General features: G+C 41.1%; 3 protein-coding genes across 9 annotated transcripts in view; 2 read left to right on the top strand and 1 right to left on the bottom strand.

The window, feature by feature from the left end:
* The first annotated feature begins 927 nt into the window (after nt 1–927).
* On the top strand, nt 928–4,164 carry LOC113169156. The gene is made up of 5 exons (XM_026370338.1): nt 928–1,057; nt 1,376–1,732; nt 2,230–2,499; nt 3,139–3,201; nt 3,381–4,164. The coding sequence occupies exons 1-5, from the start codon at nt 973–975 to the stop codon at nt 3,488–3,490; spliced, it is 885 nt and encodes a 294-aa protein (XP_026226123.1). The 5' UTR covers nt 928–972; the 3' UTR covers nt 3,491–4,164.
* Nucleotides 4,165–5,110: 946 nt separating this feature from the next.
* Nucleotides 5,111–19,035, top strand: scn1ba (sodium channel, voltage-gated, type I, beta a). 4 transcript variants are annotated; one of them, XM_026370964.1, is made up of 7 exons: nt 5,111–6,115; nt 6,255–7,022; nt 12,759–12,925; nt 13,983–14,223; nt 14,460–14,601; nt 14,890–14,961; nt 15,209–19,035. In XM_026370964.1, exons 2-6 carry the CDS (start codon nt 6,926–6,928, stop codon nt 14,954–14,956), a joined length of 714 nt encoding a protein of 237 aa, XP_026226749.1. In that variant the 5' UTR covers nt 5,111–6,115; nt 6,255–6,925; the 3' UTR covers nt 14,957–14,961; nt 15,209–19,035. The 4 variants fall into 4 exon arrangements, with proteins under 4 accessions (XP_026226749.1, XP_026226750.1, XP_026226752.1 ...); XM_026370965.1 differs by having other exon boundaries at nt 5,111–6,503; nt 6,641–7,022; XM_026370967.1 differs by having other exon boundaries at nt 5,111–7,022; nt 12,100–12,925.
* Nucleotides 18,146–21,016, bottom strand: part of gramd1a (GRAM domain containing 1A) — a 24,802-nt gene continuing 21,931 nt past the window's right edge. For all 4 annotated transcript variants that reach the window (XM_026370956.1, XM_026370958.1, XM_026370957.1 and 1 more), the window contains 2 exons: nt 20,359–20,479; nt 18,146–20,165 (listed from right to left, as the gene is read on the bottom strand). In XM_026370956.1, coding sequence (XP_026226741.1) covers nt 20,067–20,165; nt 20,359–20,479 — 220 coding nt within the window. In that variant the 3' untranslated portion in view covers nt 18,146–20,066. The remainder of the gene's footprint in view (nt 20,166–20,358; nt 20,480–21,016) is intronic.

The following is a 21,016-nucleotide window of genomic DNA, read 5'->3' as shown; positions in this document are numbered from 1 at the left end:
GATGTAATGGTTACATACTGTGTAGCGGTGACTCATTCACACTAAGTAACATGATGAACATACAAGGGTGTGCTTTTTTTTGCTTTTTACATTAAAGATGAGAACTCTTTGTACCACAAGCATGGGTGGGTGTGCAGGCAGGTTTTTTATAGACTATATCCTGCTGCAGAATGGGGGTCCTCACACCTCTGCACAGTCTAAATAAAAACAGGCACACACACCACAGTGTTTTTTTTCCATTGAAGTTCAACTGACACAAACCTGAATAAAAATGTAAAATATATGATTTCTCGAGAACTGTTTGTTTTTGCTTTGTGTGGGAGGAGTCAGTAAAACACTTAACACTCTGAAAACAAATAGACTTTAGGTGTGTCGTTATGAACAGTATGCTACATCCGTGTAACAGCTATAATTAAATGCCACAGTCGGGTCATATTTTAGTCAGCACACACATTGACTGTTAAAAAAAACCAATGGAAACAGTGTTCAACACCAGCTTTGTCACCAACATTTTCCAACGTGAAGTATTAGATGTTAAAGACGATACGGAGGAGTCCCACTGAATCAGGGAAACACTTAAACATCCGCAGCAGAGCAACAGTTGAACAAACCTCACCTGCTGATGAAGTGGGTGTCATTCCATTCAACCATGATTAGTCACTACAAACTTGAACAGAGATAAAAAATTAAAAAAACTACCACATCCTGTGAACAACTTTGATTTTCTAGTTCAACCTGATATTTTCAAGTATAAATTTATGACACTGATTTATTAAAAAAACAAAACAAAATAATCAATGATGCCATCAGAACAGTAAAACAGAACTGGGCGTGGAAAACTGCATTGAGTCTTAATTTCATTTTGTTGTTGGACTAAATTCCACTCTGAGGAAGTGGTTTCACACGTATAAAATGCTTGATGCATGTGCTCTCAAAACAGACTGCACTGATTGTTCACTCGTGTTAAGAACCATGTTAAGGATCGTCTTGCCTCAGAGCTTGATTTTGAACAAATGGGGATGGACTTCATGGATGTTTCTTTACTTTATGGTCTTAGGTAATTATAAAGATTTCTGGTATTTCAACATTTTTCAGTTCACAGTTTGTTTGCTGTGGATGTGTACAAACAAACAGTTTTGAATGTAATCGTCACTGCAATTGTACATTTCAACGTGTTGGAAAGATGGACATACACAAGCTAGACACAGTTATGAGTAATAAGCTGTGCACTAGTGTGCATTAGGTGGAAAGCTTAGCCCTGCAAAACTTGTTTGTATCCTGTCTACTGGCCACTTCATATGAAGCTCGTGTCTGACAGGATATTATATAATTGAATGACATCCTGTCATTGTCATTGTTTCGTGGCTCCTGTCAGGTACCCGCTCCCTGGTCACAGTTCACCAGCCTCCTGTGATCACTGCTGCTCTGGGTCATGATGTTATCATGCCATGTCAGCTCAGGCTCACTGCTGATGAGAAAATGGTGAAATTACCAGTTCTGTATTGGTTGTACGCGCCGCATGCTGATAATGTCAAAGTGTGGGAACCTTCTGAGACATATACAGGGCGAGTTGACCTTCTGGACCAAAACGAAAAGTCTTCAAACAAGTCCATACTTCTCAAAAGTGTCCGATGGGCTGACAGCGGGAAGTATCTGTGCAAACTCTCGGTCTTCACAGAGAAGGAAAAAAGCTTCAGGAGAAAAGGAAATGAAACTTTACTCATGGTGTATGGTAAATATGAGTCTTTGTCATAATCTTATTGTGAGAACAATCATAGAATTTCTCAATAATTGTTGACAGACAGAAAAGAAATAATTCTCCTTCAGGCTTTTCTGATCATTGTGATGAAAAAAAAAAAAAACACAAACAAAGGTCTGAGACCATTTATTTTATTAATTACACTAAAATTCACAGTGAGAGTTTAGTTTAATGTAAGAAAAAATTAAATACTGAATAAAATTCAAAACAGAAAAAGAAAGAAGAAAATGCTTCTTGAATTTCTTGCTAGGTTTCATTCAGGCTTCTAATGTGCATTTAAACAAAGTGTATGAACATGTAAGCTTATAGCCATTACAGCTATAACAGATTAAATGATGGGGATCACTGTGCAGGTCCTGCACGAGTCAAAGTATAGAGAACTTCAGGAACTCTAGACAAACGCTGCAACACAAATCTTTGTTTTTCTGTTCTGTGTACTTACCCATGTGTCTGTTTGCATCTCATTTCAGACAACATCATCATTAACCTGACAAATCACAATGACTCTCGCCTCCAGTGTGAAGTAAACGTTTCTGGGGAACCTGGATTTGTTCTGTCCATCATTCATAATGAATGCAAACTGCCAACAGTTGGTTCTGGTCAAAGAGATGCTGTCACCACTCAGCCTTATGTGACACTCTCTGAGAGTGTTTCTCTGATGGGTGTTGGAAAATATGAGTGTCAGCTGCATCTGAAAGATCGTTTGGTAACCAAAAGCATCTTCCACTACCATGTGACTGGTAATAACTTAACACTTCCTACCTTTTGCTGGATAGAAAAGGTCTACTCTATATTTAGTATGTACTCCTAACAATCAGTTTTTGAGTTAAAACAATCAGTCCTCTGTAATTCATACGAACTCAGCACTGCTCCTTTATTTGTTTTTAACAATCACAAAACTTCTTTTTCCCTTATTTATTTGAAATTCCCTCCCTCACAACTCTTTCATTGTCTGGGGAAACACAGAGAGGAAGTTACAGACCAAACGCCCAGTGGCTTTGGAAAACACTGTGTACGTAAATAAAACGTGGAAGTGTTTTACTGGAACCTCTGACTTTGGAAGATACCTGCCCTTTTTTTTTTTTTTTGCTGAAGCATCATGTTAACCTCAGATAAACACTGCGGTATAGTTTTTCTGGTACTAACCTACACTGTAAGTTCATGGAAAATGTGTGTTTTCATGCAGTGAAAACAACATTTATCAGAACAGATATCTGTAGATACATTTTTAGGTTTTCCACACATTTTGCACATCAGCTCTGATTCTGTCTCATGTGAACACAGGCTTTTCTCCCCACTTCATTGGCTTAGAAAAGTTTTAACGATGACGCTATTATTACGAAGGCTTGTTTGAACCAATATCTTTCTCCCTTCTTCAGTGAGTGGAGAAGACAGCGATGCTGGGAACAATGTTTCGACAATATGTTCAACAACTCTGTCTGGTGAGTCGTCCTTAAATAGCTTTGCTCACGTTCTGCTGCTTATGTTGTTTAGGAATTGTGTTTCGATGTTGTGTGTAAACCCAGCGATATGTTGCTATGCATATTTTTGTCTTTTCTTGTCCTGTCTTTGAAAGCTGGCTGAACTTCAAACTCTGTATTAATGGGTGATTTAATCTTAGGATTGGTGGTGGTGTTTCCTGAGCCATGGCTCCTGTACATAGCCCTCCTCCTGGTGCCCATCACATTCCTGCTGGGGATACTCACTGCCCGGGTGCTGTGCAAAAGCTGAGTTTGTCAACTTCTGGCTGAAATGGAGAAAAGAAAGAACACACATCACTGTTGCTTCAGTTAAATAATTACCCAGCAGTGTCCTACTTCATTAATTAACACTTTATAATCCAACTCTATAATAATGGTGTCCTGTTTTAGAAATGTGGGTGTCTCTTCCAGTCCTGGATCATAACAGAGCTCAGAAACTCCAAATGCTTTATATACTAATCACATTATTCACTGGTTGAAATATGTCTTTGTAAGATAACATGTCAAACTTTCAGGAAAATCACAGTCACAAATAATCTCTCATTCCAAATATTTATAATAGAAATAATATTTGCATCTAAGCCCACTTGAAACTGGTTGGGGAAAATCTTTTATTACATTAAACAGATGATTTCCTACTGATTTGTATGAACTGTCAATGTTGTTGTACATATGTGACAAAATCACTCTGAATGTGATGACATGATTTATGAATAAACAGTAACATTATTGTTATTTATCCATTATTACTATTCTTTGGTTAAATGTGTCCATGTAAATATGTCTATTTATATCTGTTTCTCTTATATAAAATTACTTATAACTGCATTTGATCCATCATGACCTGTGTTTCTCTATGTGAATCACTGAAGAGTTGTTCATATTTGTCAATGATTACTGATGTTGTTGCTGTGAGTAACGTTAATCCACATATTAAAAAATATATCTTACATGAATTAGTGATGGGAAGGTCTCTTACACAAACACAGTGCATTAGTTTGAAGAACAAGGCAGCGATCTGCACATCAAAATGACCAGAATGAGAGATGAGCATGCACACGAACACACCAACTCACTGCATCAATCTGAAGGCTGTGAGTGTTTGTATGCCTACACTGTGTGTCTTAATGACTAATGAGCAACAGTAGCCAGAAAAGTGTGTTTTCTGGCTACTGTTGTGTGTTAGCAGGTGTCAGACGAGCTGAGAGCAGGATAATTTGAGTAAATCTGAAACTTCACAATTGGAGTCCAAACACCAAAAATGATCAGTCATAACTAAATGATGAATTAATAGTTGTTTTGTATGTTGCTGTGGCTGATAGTTTAAGGCCATCGTCTTGCTGGAAAACAAATGAGCATAGTTGCACTTTCACAAACATGTACGCCGTAAGTTGCTGTTTTTCTTTTAAATGATCAAATGATGATTTAAAAGATGACAATTAATGTTCACATGGGTATTTCAGCACAACCTTGCATTTCACCCCTGATATTACCTGTGAACGTGGCTTTAAACCTATGAATCTTGACTCTGTTGTGTTTGATGACGTCTTTTGGAGACAGACAAACTGGTATAATTAATATAACATCCTTTTATGAGATGCTATATTTCAGCTTCAGACCTGACTGTTCTCTTTGCCAACACGTGGGGGTTTCTGGAAGGGTTGCAAACATCACATGAAATCACTGTTGCCATAACAACGGCTCTGTACCTCTCTCTCCTCCTCCTCCTCCTCTTCTTTCTCCATCCCTGTGCAGCAATGCATCACACCCTCCCTGCTCCTCCTCCTCCTCCTCCTGCTTGCACCTCCCACCCCAGCCCTCACCCATACCAAAGACTGATTAGCGCGGCATCCTTCCTGTGACACACCACGTAATATCTGGAGGTTACTGATTTGTGTGTGTGCCTGTGTGTCCCCCTCGCTCAGCATCTCCAATGAGGAATCTGTGGGTCAGCAAAAGACATTTTGCACCGTGCGTCTCTTCTTGAAGCCGATAAAAAAGAAGATGATTTTTTAAATTCTTATTTCTTTTCCGTTTCGTGCTCTGATCCTAAAATCGCTCCGATGGTCCTCGGTGTGTGAGCAAAGGGACTCCCAGCATATGAGTGCCTGGAGGACCGCTGAATGGAAGCAGCGCACCTCTGACCAATCAATAGGACGAGACGTTTGAAGGACACGAGTGAGGAAAAGGCGCAGGATTTGTTATGATAAGAGAGGTGACAGGTAAAAGGGCGAAGGCGCAGAGACGCAGCGCTGCGTTAATTGGAAACAGGAGTTTATGTCATTTTTAAAGCAAATTCACAGACTTAACACTAGTTATTAGTTGACTGAACTTTCTCTTGTTACCACCTCTTGTAAACACCCTGTTGTTAAATAATAATCAAACTGCTAAAAGGCACAGGGAAAGGAACTTTTTTTAACCTCTAAAGACGCATAGAAGGCGGACAGCCCCTTTAGCCATTCATTGCATGCCTCCCAGGCTGATTTAATGTACTGGTGGCTCAACTGAGCAGCAGGGCCACCTGTGCTGTTGCAGTCAAGCCTGTGAGCACCATGTGCAGACAGCAGCTAAGCAAACCTCTTGGCTTAACTGATGTGCACACAGAGCGGATGATTTCATCTGAATAACTAAACAAGCAACCAGACTGTGCCCTCAATCACTGCCTGGAGCTTTAGGTGAAGAGATATGTAGTTGGAAATCTGCAATTTGGACTGTGGAGAGAAAGCAATAACACAGATGTGTCTGCAATAATAATTTCTTTCAGGCCAAAGAGTCGGATACTTCACACTGCTTCCATTTGACATGTCACTCACACTGAGGCTCTATCAATCATAGACCAGGTTATTTGCTCAGGTCATATCTGCAGGAAAAGCCAGTGAGTGAAGCTAAATGTTTACATGTGACATTCATTCATGCATGCAGCATTTGACATTTTAACAGACTTTTGAACTGCACGATCACCCCAATTCCATTGCACAACTCTCTCTCACATGCGCCCTGTCTTCCATTTCCAGCACAAATTCCATCGGACAACTCAGCATCAGATCAGCCTAAGATTTCAGTCTTCCGGTAGCTGTTATTTTTTTATTATTTTTTTGCCGTTTATTGACCAGCAAGTCAGGATACTGCCATTATTTTTGTGCACACAGTCTCATTGTTGAGGACCAAGGGTGGACCATAGAGTGTGTATAAATAGTTGAACAAAGGCACTTTTGGAGCAACAAGAGGCTGAAACCTGAAACTCCGAGTGATTCCTCTCTCTGGTAACTCTATATGCTCACACAGTGAAAAGCTGGACAGACTCTCCAGCTAAATAGAGTGATTTGGATCCTGGGTGGTGAAGAAACCAGGCAGCACCGCGTCCACACTGGTGCTGTGAGGTGTTTTTTTTTTTTTTCAGGTGCTTAAGACGACCAGAGCAAGAAGAAGACACACCCATCCCCTCTTCAAATCTTGGTTTCACTGGAAAAAAGAAAAGGACAAAAAGAAAACACCTAGGCGGACCACACCCAGAGTCCGAGGAGAATCAGGAAGGAGACGCCTCCTCTCACCGTCCAGACTTCAATCATTAGTCAATGCGCCTTCGGTATCTTAGTGCTCATCACCACTCTGGAATAGCTGCTGTAGTTCTGTCTTGTCTGACTGTGTGTCTACCATTCAACTGTGTGTGTGAGAGTGTGTTTTGATGCCAGTGAGAGGCACCACCAGTCTTCTTTCTCCTGTCAGGATGTCCGCAGTGCAAGAGCTGCTGCTGCTACCTCTGACCCTCCTGGCACTTCAAGGTGAGTGGGCAGGGGTAGTGTTGCTGTGGCACTGCCGTGATGGCAACACCTTGGCATGCACCTAGAGCCACCATCCAATCTCCCTTTCGCTCTGCTGTATGTTACACTGCTGTCTGCGCCGGTCCTGTGTAGCTGTTGTTTTGGGGTTTTTCTCAAGTTTGTGTCTTTTCACGTGCAGCTGTGTGAGTTTGTGGTTGTGGTTCTCTCGTTGTGCTGGATTGCTCACTAAAAGCCCAGCTGTTCAGAGCTCTTTTTTCTTTTTCAGAGTGATGAGATGAGGCCATGTGGCAGCGTTAAAATGGAGCGCATACACACATGCACCCACACACATACACACAGATACAGGAGGCTTTGTGTATTCAAAGGTCTGGAACAATGTAGATTATTTATATCTCTCTATATGTTGCATTACTTTTCCTGTTATGTGTGTGTGCAGTTCATTCACCGATGTACCAATGTTTTGCTCGATTTAGTTTAATATTTGGTCGATGCAAAGTCAGAAAATCATCAGCGTCAAATACCTTCAAGATGTTCATTTTATAGTGATATGAAACAAAGAAAAGCAAACGAATCCTCAACCAGTGCATTAATTGACAAATCATCCACCCAAGATCAGTTAATGCATGTTTTCAGTGAGTTAATGCAGTGATTTGACCACACATGAGTTGTTCTTGCAAATTATTCTGGCACGTTAATGACTTTTCAAACATCTTATGTTCTGCTGTAAGATATTTCAGGCTGCAGCAAGTGTATTTCACTCAGCTCAGGTCTCCACTTTAATCTTTTATGCTATTACAAACACAGGAAACCCAGCATAGTGAAAACGGGCGCCGTCTAAGTTGTCCTCGACCTTTCCACTCGTCCCGCTGGTCATCATTTGAGATATCACAACTCAATTTGTCACCTTCACAAGAAGCTGTTTATTGACGTTTATTCTTTTATAGCATGACAAACACCTTCCACTGACATGAAAATAGCCCAAACTGCATAATCCATCACTTTTAGATGGCTGTCAGTCCCCTGACAGACACAGGATGTAGACTGACTGTCAAAACAGCTTCATAATATCAAAAAATCAAAGTCATAGTAATATTGTTATTCCTCTAAATAAAATGGCAGTCGAGAATCGGGATAACAAGCAGAGAAGTGAGGCTTGGCACAAAGTACGAAGGTTACACAACCTCCATGGACAGAAATAGACCGTTTGATTGAGGAGCCAGTGGGTTAGTTAAGGACTGATTTGTTGGACCACATCTGGAGCTGGACACAGTGACGACAAGCATATGAGACAAAACAGCAAATTTGATGGAATCCCCCAAAATATGAGGAAAAAATCTGATTGAAGCTGATACAAATAGCAGCATGTGCTCATTTTAGTTCACTGCAGTAAACCTTTAGATTTGCAGCCTTTCGGTCACTCCACTCCAGCCGCTGTTTTTGCACAAACTGGAAATTACATTAGGAAGAAGCTCGTCTGTCTTGAGTAGCAGGAGTAGAACATAAACTTATTATGACCACTCAGTAAGTGATGCACTGCAGTAAGTACCGTCTGAACGTTTGCTCTGGAATTTTTTCCTCTTTGTAGCTTCTTCGGCTTTAAAATCTGCACACATGGACGTTTTATATGTTTCCATAAAAGTTAGCTCCTTCAACAGAACCTGTACTTTTGTGTAAATTATAAAAGGTTGTAAGATCCCGTTAAACCTGCAGCAGCTGTCTGGATCCGTATTTATTTCCCATTGAAGACGCAGGCGTTGTAAACAAGGAGCTCTTGATTGATGCACTCCATATGAACGGCTCTACAATCTGAACCAAAGCATGAATGGGATTTTTTAAACAGTAGCTGACTTGAGCTCCATTTGCAGCTGCTGTCAGAGAGCTTGATGCTGTTGCTACTTGAGGCTTCTGTTTTTTATTGCGAGATTCATTCTAACCCACAAATCTGGAGCGAGATACTGTGTCGCGACCTAATTGCAGGCTGCGTGTGTCCCGCTCACTTGTGTCACTCACACGGCATGCAAACAGACGCGTCCTCACAAACACACACACACACACACACACACACACACACACACACACACACACACACACACACACACACACACACACACACACGCACGCACACCTGAGCCCCTGTTCATCCAGCTGTGTGACAGAGGTCTGTATTCCCAGGATGCCCTGTAGCTGCTGGAGAGGTGTGGGAGTCAGGAGAGGGAGAGGGGCTTTGAAGGACAAGATGAAGGACGAGTATTTGTAGAGCTGGGAACTTTATTGAAAATTATTATTACACTGATTTTTTATATATTTACAACAATAACAACAAGAATTTATAACATTTCTAATGATTTTCTGAACATGGATGTACAAAGAAACACTGAAGAAGATGCAACAAATGCAAATCTGATTAGCAATCAGTCAAGAAAGAAAGACAGAAAGAAAGGAGCAGAGGGAGCTGACATCCTAGAGACAGGCAGACCAATAAGAAGACACCGGTTATCACCATCTCCATTTCATAAGTGCTGTCACGTGACGTACGGCTGCACTCCACTTCTACACTTACTTCACTGACGTAGTGCTTCTGGATATTGTCTGCGTCACGACAAAAGACACACTTTATGTATGAGGACAGATCATTTTCTTTGTGTAGAGAGAGTTGGATGTATCAACAATATTATGTAGAATCATGAACTGTGTCAGGGCGACTTGTGACCTCAGGAGCAGATGAAGACAAGTAAATATTAAGACTTACTATCATCAACTGGACAGGGACACGCTTTCGAACGAATGTTGCTCTGCGTCTGCAAGATGCATAAACAGACAATAAGTTGTTAACATATCAGCTTTACCAGCCTCATGAGATTGATATTTGAATTGCTTTGTAGCCTATTGTGGAGTTCTTCCACTGGAAACGTGACAGCTTGGTGTAAAGTATAAGAGACGCTCACAGAGCAGTGAGCTTCAATGGTCGACCTGCTTCAGTGGAAAGACTCTTGCTTGCTTGGTGTCAAGGGAAATGTCATGGATGCTTGGCATTTCCCCAGGTTATGTATGCCTGCAATATGTGTGTGTGTGGGTGTGTGTTTGTTTATGTCTGTGGTAACCCAGCCTTAGAAACAGATGTTGGCCTCTCTCATCTCTTTTGCTGTTGCGTAGCCAATTTTATTTCTCACTCTGTCTCTCTCAAGACAAGATCAGCAAATAAACGTGATCCTTTTTTCTTCAGTTCCTGGCGACCTGCTAAGCTCGCTAACCGTAGACTGTGGATGGTCTTTTGTGCAACTAAAGCCATAAAACAGTATTTTTTGCTTTGTAGGCCTCAGGGGTATTCAGACACTGATATATGGGATTAACCAGCCAACCCTCATGTCACGGAAAAATACTCTTAATCTGCAATTTCTGGAATATCCGTTGCATAATCCTGAACTTCAGTCCACGGATTATGCAACGGATTTGCGTTTTTGATGCTCTGTGTGTTTGTGTCCGGCCGCTGGTAGTGAAAGTCATTGCTAAAGCACTTTGGTGCCTCTGACTCTGCACTTTGGATGTGCAGTTGTTTTTGTGTCTACTTGCATGTTGGTCTCTCTCTCTCTGTCCCGCTGTCTTCCGAACTTGCTGTCTCAGCTTCGGACAGTCACACTCATCCGTGCTCACCTTGCACATTTTCACCTCTTGCTGTGTCACCAGCCTCCCTGAGGACTCTACTGACTCTGGCTTTCTGTGCATGCAGCTGCTCCAGATTTTGATGCCTCTGTTGTTCTGCCGTGCAGCCAAAGTGCTTTCCACTGTCGTCAGACACTCTCCTAATCGTCTCTTGTTGTTTGTCAAACATGTGCTTTGCTGTTGTTGTTGTTGTAATGTGTCTCTGTGTGTGTTTCAGGTCTCATCTCCTTTTATCTGAGCGTTCAATGTGTCATCCATCTCAAATCCCCCTTGTCTCGCTCCTGTGTCTGTCTGGTGTCTCTTTACCTGTCTGTCTCTTTCTGTCACTGTCTTTTCTGAACAGTACCAGTCGACCTAAAGGAAACTCTCACAGACCTGAGACATATAACGGTTTAAATTACACTGGTGTCTATTATAAGAGTCTACTAGTTGATTCTTCAAATGATTTCCTGTGATAATTACATGGCTGTAATGTCATAAATGACTTTCATCGACCTCTATTGGCAGCCAAGGATTAGCAGCAGCTCTGACAGCTGGTGCAGTTTATATTAGCATGTAATTAACACAAACAACCAGGTCACATTTATATCAGACACCATCGCTAATTAGAGCAGAGGTCTAAGTGAAACATTAAACAGCACAGCTGTTTTCTACTCACTACTGTAAAGACGTTCAGTAAATATTTGCTGTTTGCCTCAGGTCTGTTTGTTCTGAACCAGCTTCCCTGAAAACCTGAAATCACACGATCCCGGCCAAACAAATTTTCTCATTGTTATTGTTCTGCGTAAATGCTACTTTAAAGATTGAACCCTCAACTTACTGGGTCGTAACATGATGTGTTACAACGTCCTTCATCCATCTGAAGGAATCATCAGAACTAAAAGCTCGGCTCGAGCTCAGGTCGTTTTCAGGTTGGGTGGTTTAGTGGTCTGCTTTGGTTTTAAATGCATGGGTTCATCTTCTCCTACAATAAAAACAATAAGCCTGTTCCAACTGTGTTTAACCTATTACATTGTGATCTTAACTTCTCCTCCTTTCCTTTTATCTTCTCTCTCTGCAGTGCATTAGACCTCCTGCTTGTCATCCCCCCTAAGCTTTTATTGAAATGGCTGTTACTATTGAAGGCTGTGCTAACTTTCTCTTTCTTTCCCCCTCATTAATTCCTCCCTTCCATATTTCTCTGCAATGCTGTGGCATTTCTATTTGTGTAATTCTTTTAAAGGGCTCACTGTAGGTGCAGCTAAAAAGTCGAGCTCTGTTTTACACTTTGCATCTGAAGCCACAGATGATTTGCAGCCAGTGTGAATATTAACCCAACGTTTATGATGTCTTAGAGTTAATCTGATCAGCGTTGTGCCATCTGTTTCCTGTCCTCTCCCTCATCTCCCTCCTCCCATCTTACAATTTGAAACAAAAGCTTCCCCAGAGGTCAAAGTTAGGTTGGTTGAGAGCGATGCTGAGTCCTCAGTGGAAACTGCAAGGTGCAGTGTGAGAAAGAAACATTTGGAGTTACAGGTGTGTAACTCTCGGCCGATGAGAAGTATGTGTCATGATGATGATGGCATATATAGACTCACACTTCTATATATGAATTTAGCTCAGACTCCAGTTCATAGAATGCAAGATAACACTACCGCTCACTGCAACCTCTTTATTTCCCCTCAGCTTCACAGATTTCATTACAAAGTCATTAAAATCTAAATGACCACAAAACCAAAACTCAAATGAATAAAATTCACAGCAATATATCAACTGAAATGATGAGAGGAAATAAAAAAAATGCAAGAAAAGAAGCTTTGCCCGTTTACAAAAAGAAAAAGAAGAATAAAAATAAAAGAAACGCATGCAAAGAGTTTTGGGAATAAGCACGTGAAATTACAAACGTTAGCTGAGGAGACAGTTTGCCTGCAAGTAATGAGATAGTGGAAACACCAGAGCTCTGCCCGTGTGTCAACAGGTACATTAAAAACAGAATGATGGCCAGCTATGAACCCTGTGACCTGCAAGTAGACAGAGAGCAATAAAGCATGATGACAGGAGCATCTGACTGCATTCTTCATCTCCTCCACTCTGTAGCGTGTCTTTGCCACGGAGCCTGTGTGGAGGTGGACTCGGACACAGAGGCCGTGGCCAACGAAGGCTTCAAACTGGGCTGCATCTCCTGCAAGAAGAGGGGCGAGGTGCCCGCCGTGGCCTCCGTCAACTGGTACTTCAAGGCATCAGACGAGACAGAGTACTCCCACGTGAGTAGTTTTAAGATAAACAGAACAAACATTAGAGAAGAGAAATTATTATTTACTCTGTTGTTGAAGATTAAATGAGAAAATCGACTCGTATACACACACTGAACATAAAGCTGTAGTCAGAAACTGGTTAGCTTGGTTTAACAAGTGACACACTAATTAATAGTTAATTACCATTTTAAGGTGTGGCTTTATCTTAATTCACTTAACAAAACAACATTTCACTATGTTGCTGTTTGCCACCAAGAAAGAAGCTTCGAGCTACAGTTTCACATTTCTCAAAATATTTAGAAGAAACACATCCTGTAAAATTTCACATTCACCTCTGATGCAGGAAGCCAAACAAACATATCTCACTCTTACACTTTCTGCTGAAAACAGTTAGTGAAAATGAGAAGGAAGAAAAACTCCCTCGTGCTGCTGGTTGTGTAAATCCAGAAAAACTGGATCTAGTTTCTTCAGATGATGTGACAGTTTCATTATGTGATCAGTTATCATGTGCCCAGAATCACCACAGACATGTCCATCACAGCGGTGGAGTTTGTCTTCTCTTCTGGGAACTGGCATTGATGCATTAATCATGAGCAGAGCAGAGGTTTGCATTTTTTATCATAGGCTTTCCCCCTTTGTGCTCACTGCGGGACAGCACTTTACTTACCTTAACAGTCCTGACCAAGAAAAGCAAAGAGGCCATTACAGCTTATACAATCTCTCCTATATAGTGGAGTGGGAGAAATCCCATTAGGTGCCATTTAGAATCTGTAGCCGCTAATTCAGCAGGAAGTCCAGCTTGGTCAATATGGAAACATGGCAGCAAGCGGAGATCGGTTTCCACAAGTATGACAGGAAAACTGAAATGGAAACATGACACTGTGAATAATCACATCACCACAGAACAATGTGTCTCACACCTCTCAGCACAACTACTGACACCTGTAAATAAACAAGACTACAAGCCAAAGATTATTACATCTAGTCTAGTTGTGAATGTGAGCCGGCACAAAGTGGCAGGGATTAAACCTTGACCTGTTGAAAGATATCCTGTCGTTTGTTCCAGTTATGCAGCTATGAAAACGAAGAGGCGTTCATCATTGACATGTTAAGTTTCGAGGATCGCCTGGCCTGGAATGGCAGCAAGCACACCAGGGACCTACAGGACGGCTCCATCTACATCCTCAACGTGACTTACAACGACACGGGCACCTACAAGTGCATGTTCAACCGCATCCTCATGTACTCCAACTACGAGTATCACATCAGTACCAACAAGACCATCGTCATTAACGTGGTGCCACGACGTAAGAGCAGAGGGGAGGGGTGTTGTACTACTTTATGAATAAGAAACTAGACCAGTGGAAAAACACTAATGTATGTGCAGGACACACTGTCAGGAAGTCAGGAAGGTCATGAATTATGAATGATGTTCTGTAAAAAACATATAGCCTGTGCAGCACTTATCCTTTTTCCTCTTTGTGGTTTCCATAATCACACAGATCCAATCTGTTCCACCTTGTTTCCCTCTCTGTCTCTCCAGTCACCAGGGGAATGGCATCCATTTTGTCTGAGGTGATGATGTACGTCTCCATCATCGGGCTCCAATTGTGGCTCGTGGTTGAGATGATTTACTGCTACAGGAAGATTTCAGCGGCAGGAGAGGAAGCTCTGAGAGAGAGCGCGTGAGTAACACCTGAAACACAAACGCAGATGCAGCCTCTCAGCAGATCCAGTGCTACGTTTCCAAATCCTGCTGGGCTGTCCAAATGTCCTGATATCCCACCCCCCGCTGTCGCCCTGTTCTCCCTTCACTTCTCCTGTTTGGACAGCGGAGCTTCAATCTGCTATTTCCAAAATAACAAACACGTCTCTCTGTCCTCGTTGAATTGAAACCTTGTTCCACTGCTGATTCACTGATCATCACTGTCTTTTACATCTTTTCTTCCTTTCTACCACTCTCTTTTCCTCAGGATGGAGTATTTAGCTATAGCATCGGAAAGTAAAGATAATTGTGCAGGTGTACAAGTGGCAGAATAGCACTGGTAGGTCTACATTCTCACTAAACTCGACCTCTGAGTTCACTTTTCTTTTCTTGTACTTTGGCCTTTATACTATTTTTTCTGCACCTGATGTATTTTTATAACAATGAAAGTATTTTTTTTATTGTTTTTAATATTTTTGATATATAAAATAGCATTCAGATTTTAACCTTTTAATTTAGATTTAAGTAGAGCTGTTTTCCACACACCAGCTGCGTGAAGAAATCATTACTGTTTCTCTTTCTGACAGTTTTATGTCGAGGAAGATTTCAAGACGACGTTTTTAAGGAATCTCCACAACATCTACTCCTCTCCTCTCACCGCCACTCACCTCCCACCATCCTCTCCACATGATGGAAAAAAGGGAACCACAAAGTGGAGAACGATTTTCAAAGAAAGCTTTTAAATGACTCGTTAAAAGATGGAAAGGACTGAACTGGATCCTGCACCAGGTCGTGGTTCAACGGGGCAGAGAGTTGTGCTGTATATAGGTGTAGAAGTATATTATAGGCCTCAATATTTGCATGCTTATGAGCTCATGAGCTTATCAAAATCAACTGACAATATCCATCTAACGTTGTGTTTTCAAGAGATTTTATTCTTTTTTCCCCATTTTCATTGAACACAACATGTCAGGGATCGTTGATATGTGCTCTCAGTCAAATGGTTTTTAACCAAATCTGCTTCAGTGGTTCTTATGTAGACTTATGAACCTGTGGGGCAAATAAAATAGGTTCAGTGGTAAAAGAATATACCAAAAAAATATTTGGACGCCAAGTCTGACTGCTCATTTTCTTGGAGCTGTGTTGAAACTACTAAAAATACACTGAAAACACTGCATATGATATTGGAAACTGAGACAGTAATCAATACCAGTGAAAAAACAAGATTGCAGGTTAGTTCTCTCATAAGTGGCCAATATAAAAACATATCAACATATTTATTGGCAAACCAACACAAATAAAAGCACATCTAAACTTTTTTTTTTTGTTATTGTTTTAGTTCTCACATACTTACGTACAATAGAGCAGGTTTTAATGAAGTGAGGTGAGAATGTGAGAGGAACTGTGGTGAAGATCGGTGACTCATTGACAGGCGTCTGGTGAAAGTCTTCATCTCCGCTTGTGAACAGGAAAGAGATTGGCCATCGCCTTCACACATCTGCTCACCAGGAGAAATGCTGTTCTGCAATAAACGTGATTTCTGGTAACAGAAATGCTCATCACTGGAGCATGTTTGAGGAAAACATCATTCTCAGCATACTGTGTCTCTAGCTCTCAATATATATTGTATGTAAATCTTAATGGAAAAGCATAATGCCAGTCTCGTTTTTTTATTTATTTGTAATAACGAGCCGGGGACGCAACTGAGATGAGACCATGTTTGATCCTAAAGTCTCAGACCCTGTGAGCTCAGGATTTATATATCAGTTGGAAAAATGTAAAAAATAATATGTTGATTTTTTGCGGGAAATATTCATGGTATAACTGTTTTTTCTGCAGACTGCAGTGTGGTTAATGCAGCAGGGCAACTGCCGGTTTTGATTTCCTCTTCCAAGTTGCTGTTAAAGCCTCTTACGAGATTAATTGCAGCTGACGCTAAAGTGTGACTTCCTGTGACATAAGACATGATAATAAACACTTTATTGTTCTAGCCCAAATAGAACCACAGCGAAAGAAACAAACAATGACAAAATAAATCAATAAATAAAAGCTTTACCAATTTACCTGCCTGCACTACATGAGAAAAAAAAAAACTTGTACTGAATTTGTGGAAAGTTTTCCACTGATGTTTAATTTCACAAAAATGTCTTAGTGTCTTTGTAGAAATTGAAGGGCTTAGCAAATTGCTGTTATCTAACTGCCATGGGTAAATGTACCACAAAAACCTGTCCAGTGTGCCTCCCAGAGTGAGACGAGTGAAAGGGGGAAAGAAATGCACTGAAGTCTCCTTAGAAATGTTTGTGAAACAGAAAAAGCAGCTGACCTGCTTCTCTTTTAGCCATCGACTATAGCTGAGCACTAGGTGGCAGCCAAACACTGCCCTTCTTCATATTTACTGTTTCTCTTTTAACCAAAGCTGATTTGGATACTGTTAGAAATACTGAAACACTATAAAAACTGGTCAGTTAATACAGAATTACTGCTTAATGATGGCACAGAGGCCACTGTACTGTTGTTTTTTCCCCACTAAAAGACAAAGGATGTCCAATAAGAAACGTAAAATGTAAAAAAAAAGAAAAAGAAAAGAGTTGTGTCTCCGTTTGAGGCCAGTTCAGCCAGTTATACACGGCTTATAGAGTGATTTACATTTTGGGTATGCACCGGTTTACATCATCTATAAGCTTTGTGCACATATGAACAAACCAGTGAAATGAAAAGCACATTGCTCCTCACCACTGTTGTGTCCATGAGTTTTCTTTCAGCAACAACTATACCTGCAGTTGCCACTTCATGTATAGTTGTGGTTATGTTGCCCAAAAAATAAAAAGAACAGAAACGTGTGAACGAAGTGAATAAATTTCTCGGAAAAAAAATAAATCACTGTGTCATCTTTTTGATCGTACATGCAGAAAATGCAAGATAAGCAGGTTTCTAAACAGTCCTTAAAGTACCTACCAACATGCTGCACAAGAAAAGCCACGATCACTCTACAACAGATGACATTATTCTACTGAACCTTCATCAAATGTGTCCTCAGATTATCTTTAATCTGCTGATTTGGCTTTCTCAGTGTTAAAGCGTTAACTAGATTAACTTGAACAATGTCCCTCAGATTACATTATTCTTAAATCACAGATCATTGTGTGAACTTGCATGTCAAGACAATGCATGGTGTAGATTCTCTCAGCCTACTGTATCTCACCTGCATAGTTTCCCTTAAGTAAACGGAAACTTTGTCGTTGAAGTGATCATCTATCTTGTCACTACCAAGCAAAAAGGCCAAACATTTCTCGGATGTGGGGATTTTCTGCTGTTCATTATGAGAAATGATAAAAGGTATAGGTAAAACAGCAAAAAACAAATCAGATAAAGACGTCACAGAAAGAAAAAAAAAACATCTAAGTCACGGTGATTGTGATTATCCATCATCTGGTTAACTTTTCCTCTGTGATGCTAAATTTAACACATGGATATTTTGCTTTTCAAAGAAAGGAAACACCGACTCAAAGATAAACGAGAACTTGTTGCATGTTTTAGAACTTTTTCATTTCTCTCCATGGAGTGGCGTACAATCACATCTTTACAGTACATTATCATCCCCGCTCCTCATCCATCTCTCTCTCTCCTTCCCAATCCACACCCCCCTCCCTCCCTAAATAAATATTACATCCCTGTTGTCTGCGGATGGCCATGCACAGCAGGGCCCACGTGCTTCTGCAGACGCCATGTTCAGTGAAACAAGAGAGAGAGAACGAGCCGGTGAAGGGGAAGACTGAGCGCATAGAGGAGAGAGAGGAAGAGCGGGGCTTGAGTGATGAGAGGACGAGGATAAAGGAGGAAGTAGAGATGGGTGAGATGTTTTCACATCAGAGGCCACACACAAAGATGGACTGAAAATAAACAACAAAGCAGAAAAAAGGATAAAGATAGAAAATGAAAAAGGAATTCCTTAAAAAGACGAGTGAGTCAAGCAAAATTTACATCCACACACACAAAAATACTGCAAAACAAATTCCCTTTCTCTTCACGTGGGCCTGTAAAATTCTGATTGGTCCTTTTGATTTGAAACATCTGGCCCAGTTAGACAAATAAGTAGCTGACTGTTTAGATTTCTACCTGTTCAAGTCTGCAGTAAATCCTTAAGTGATAACTGTTACAGTAATGAACCGAACAAACAGAAAACAACAAAACCTCAAAGCTAATGAGCAAATGTAACATTGAGGACTCGTTAGACACACGCACACATCTGTCCAGTCAAACTCTTCTATGCTTGTTTTTCTTTTTTTACAGCTTTTACACATTCACACAAGATTCATCATTATCGCCATCATCATCATCATTATTATTATTATTATATACTACTTTGTTTCAAACATTCAAAAACTACTAGAATCACTATCGTCATTATTGCTGTGACCAGTCATCACTCCCGTACAGCTCCTGTTGGTCCGCATCGCAACAGCAAATCAGAGCACAAAATACCCACCACATGACTTCTTGAGAGCAGGACAGGACTTCAGGTTCGATCAAGTCGTTGGTAATAATAAATACTGTAACGGTCAGAGAAATAGCTTGCTGTCCAAACAAACAACCCAACACACTGACTTGGGGGGGGGGCGAAAAAAGCTAAAACACACACAGGACTGCAGAGAGTGTGTCTAAAACTGTGTGAAAACTAAAGTGTCTGGTGTTGAAATGTTCCCCGCAGCCTTCGGCAGAGGACTGACAGCCACATTAAGGTGAAAACTAAAGTGTCTCGTGTTGAAATGTTTCCCATCCTCTTTCGCAGACGGGGTTCAACTCAGACATGAAGGAACAAATTCCTGACAGAAAGCGCAAGAGTTGTCCTGCTCCTGTCAGTACTCTCTTTTCTCTTTCCAGGCTTTTGTTCCTCACGTCCGAACAGCGAGCAGTTTTTTTTTTGTTTTTTTTTTTGTTTCAGCAGGCATTCACTAGAGGCAAAGGTATCCAACTGTTCCCAGGACTGAGAGGAAGAGCTCCCACTTTCCAGAACCTATGAAATGTCGCAGGTTATAAGAGGAGATGAAATCTGTGATAGTCGTAAAATATGGAGTTCTGGAAAATAAGAGGTCTGACTTAAAATGATTCTGGCCATTCTGGAAGGTCTGTATGATTCTTCAGGAGTGGATGGTCTGAAGAGGCCCACCAGTGGCCTGTTCCCATACAGTACATACAGACGTCTTGAAGGTAATTATTGCTGTGGTCCAGTCAGAATGAGTTCACTGAAATTGTAACTGGTTGAGGCTGCAATTTCAAGTCAGTCAGGCGAAGATAGTTGCTTGTGATGTAGTTGCCCTGCTTGTCCCACACCTGGTTTTTGATTTGGAAATGACGGAGGATCAGATGTGTCCTGATACAAGATGACCTTCCCCCAATTTCTACTTTACAACTTAACCAGGGTATGTTCAGATACAGATATCAGACTCAGGCTTCAGTAAGGGACTCTGTGAGGGTGTCAGTGGCCTCCTGCTGCACCTCTGGGACCACGATTCCCCGGTGGAGCTTCTCTAAAGACTGCTTCATCTGTAGTGTAGTGAGAGTGAGTTTGAAGGGAAGAGAAGGAGAACTCGATTACATAAAGCAGTGACAACATTCGGCACATTATGAGCACACGTAGATTCTGTGATACCGTGTTTTCTTGCCTCCTAGTTCCCCCTACAGGTGTAAACTAAAAGCACTTTACTGCATAGAATCAAATAAATAGAAACACACAAACCTGGTCGAGAAGCGTTACGGAGGACTGCAGGATCTGCTGCCACTTACTGAGTTGAGCCTGGTGAAACTGCCTCTGAAGCTGCAAGACCTGAGCCCACTCTCCAGCTGTCTGGGGCAAAGGACTGTGGGAAAGGAAAAAGAGGTACAAACATTGTTAGAAAACAATGGGGACTGTCCAACGCAACACAGTTTGATATGGTATAGAGCTGCATGAACAAGTATGACACCATATTAAAAATAGAAGTAAGATACTGGAGATAAATAAGCTGCTAAACATACAGGAAGTGTTAGCAGTGGTTAAGAGATAAAGAAATAGCTATACCACCGATAACACCACAGTGGCCGTCCTTGAAAAGTCTCTCTTTACACAACCTTGCACTAATAAAACAGAAAGCCAAGTGTCTGACTTGGCACAAGGGTTTTCTGTAGAAACAGATTCACAGCGTGAAGGACATAAAGCATAAATTCAACCTTCACAGACACCTCACACAAAACTGTGAGATTAAACTTTTAACATTCATTGGTCCGATAAAACCATCATAATTGTGTTTCTACATGGATGTAGTCAGAACTATCACACCACTGGTGCCATCAGTCTTATCAGGAGAGGAAGTAGAGTCACATGACAATGATCCCACACAGTCACAGGTTGTTTTGTT

Source organism: Anabas testudineus, chromosome 16 (assembly GCF_900324465.2).
Source record: "Anabas testudineus chromosome 16, fAnaTes1.2, whole genome shotgun sequence".
Lineage (NCBI taxonomy): Eukaryota > Metazoa > Chordata > Actinopteri > Anabantiformes > Anabantidae > Anabas > Anabas testudineus.
This window is presented reverse-complemented; position numbering and strand designations above follow the sequence as displayed.

Excerpts from the sequence above, each read along its gene's own strand:
- LOC113169156 (XM_026370338.1), top strand. The coding sequence starts at position 973 with ATGTTAAGGATCGTCTTGCCTCAGAGCTTGATTTTGAACAAATGGGGA. Across the intron at positions 1,733-2,229 it reads AACTTTACTCATGGTGTATG|ACAACATCATCATTAACCTG; the intron begins GTAAATATGAGT and ends ATCTCATTTCAG. Across the intron at positions 2,500-3,138 it reads CTTCCACTACCATGTGACTG|TGAGTGGAGAAGACAGCGAT; the intron begins GTAATAACTTAA and ends TCCCTTCTTCAG.
- scn1ba (XM_026370964.1), top strand. The coding sequence starts at position 6,926 with ATGCCAGTGAGAGGCACCACCAGTCTTCTTTCTCCTGTCAGGATGTCC. Across the intron at positions 12,926-13,982 it reads ACGAGACAGAGTACTCCCAC|TTATGCAGCTATGAAAACGA; the intron begins GTGAGTAGTTTT and ends CGTTTGTTCCAG. Across the intron at positions 14,602-14,889 it reads GAAGCTCTGAGAGAGAGCGC|GATGGAGTATTTAGCTATAG; the intron begins GTGAGTAACACC and ends TCTTTTCCTCAG.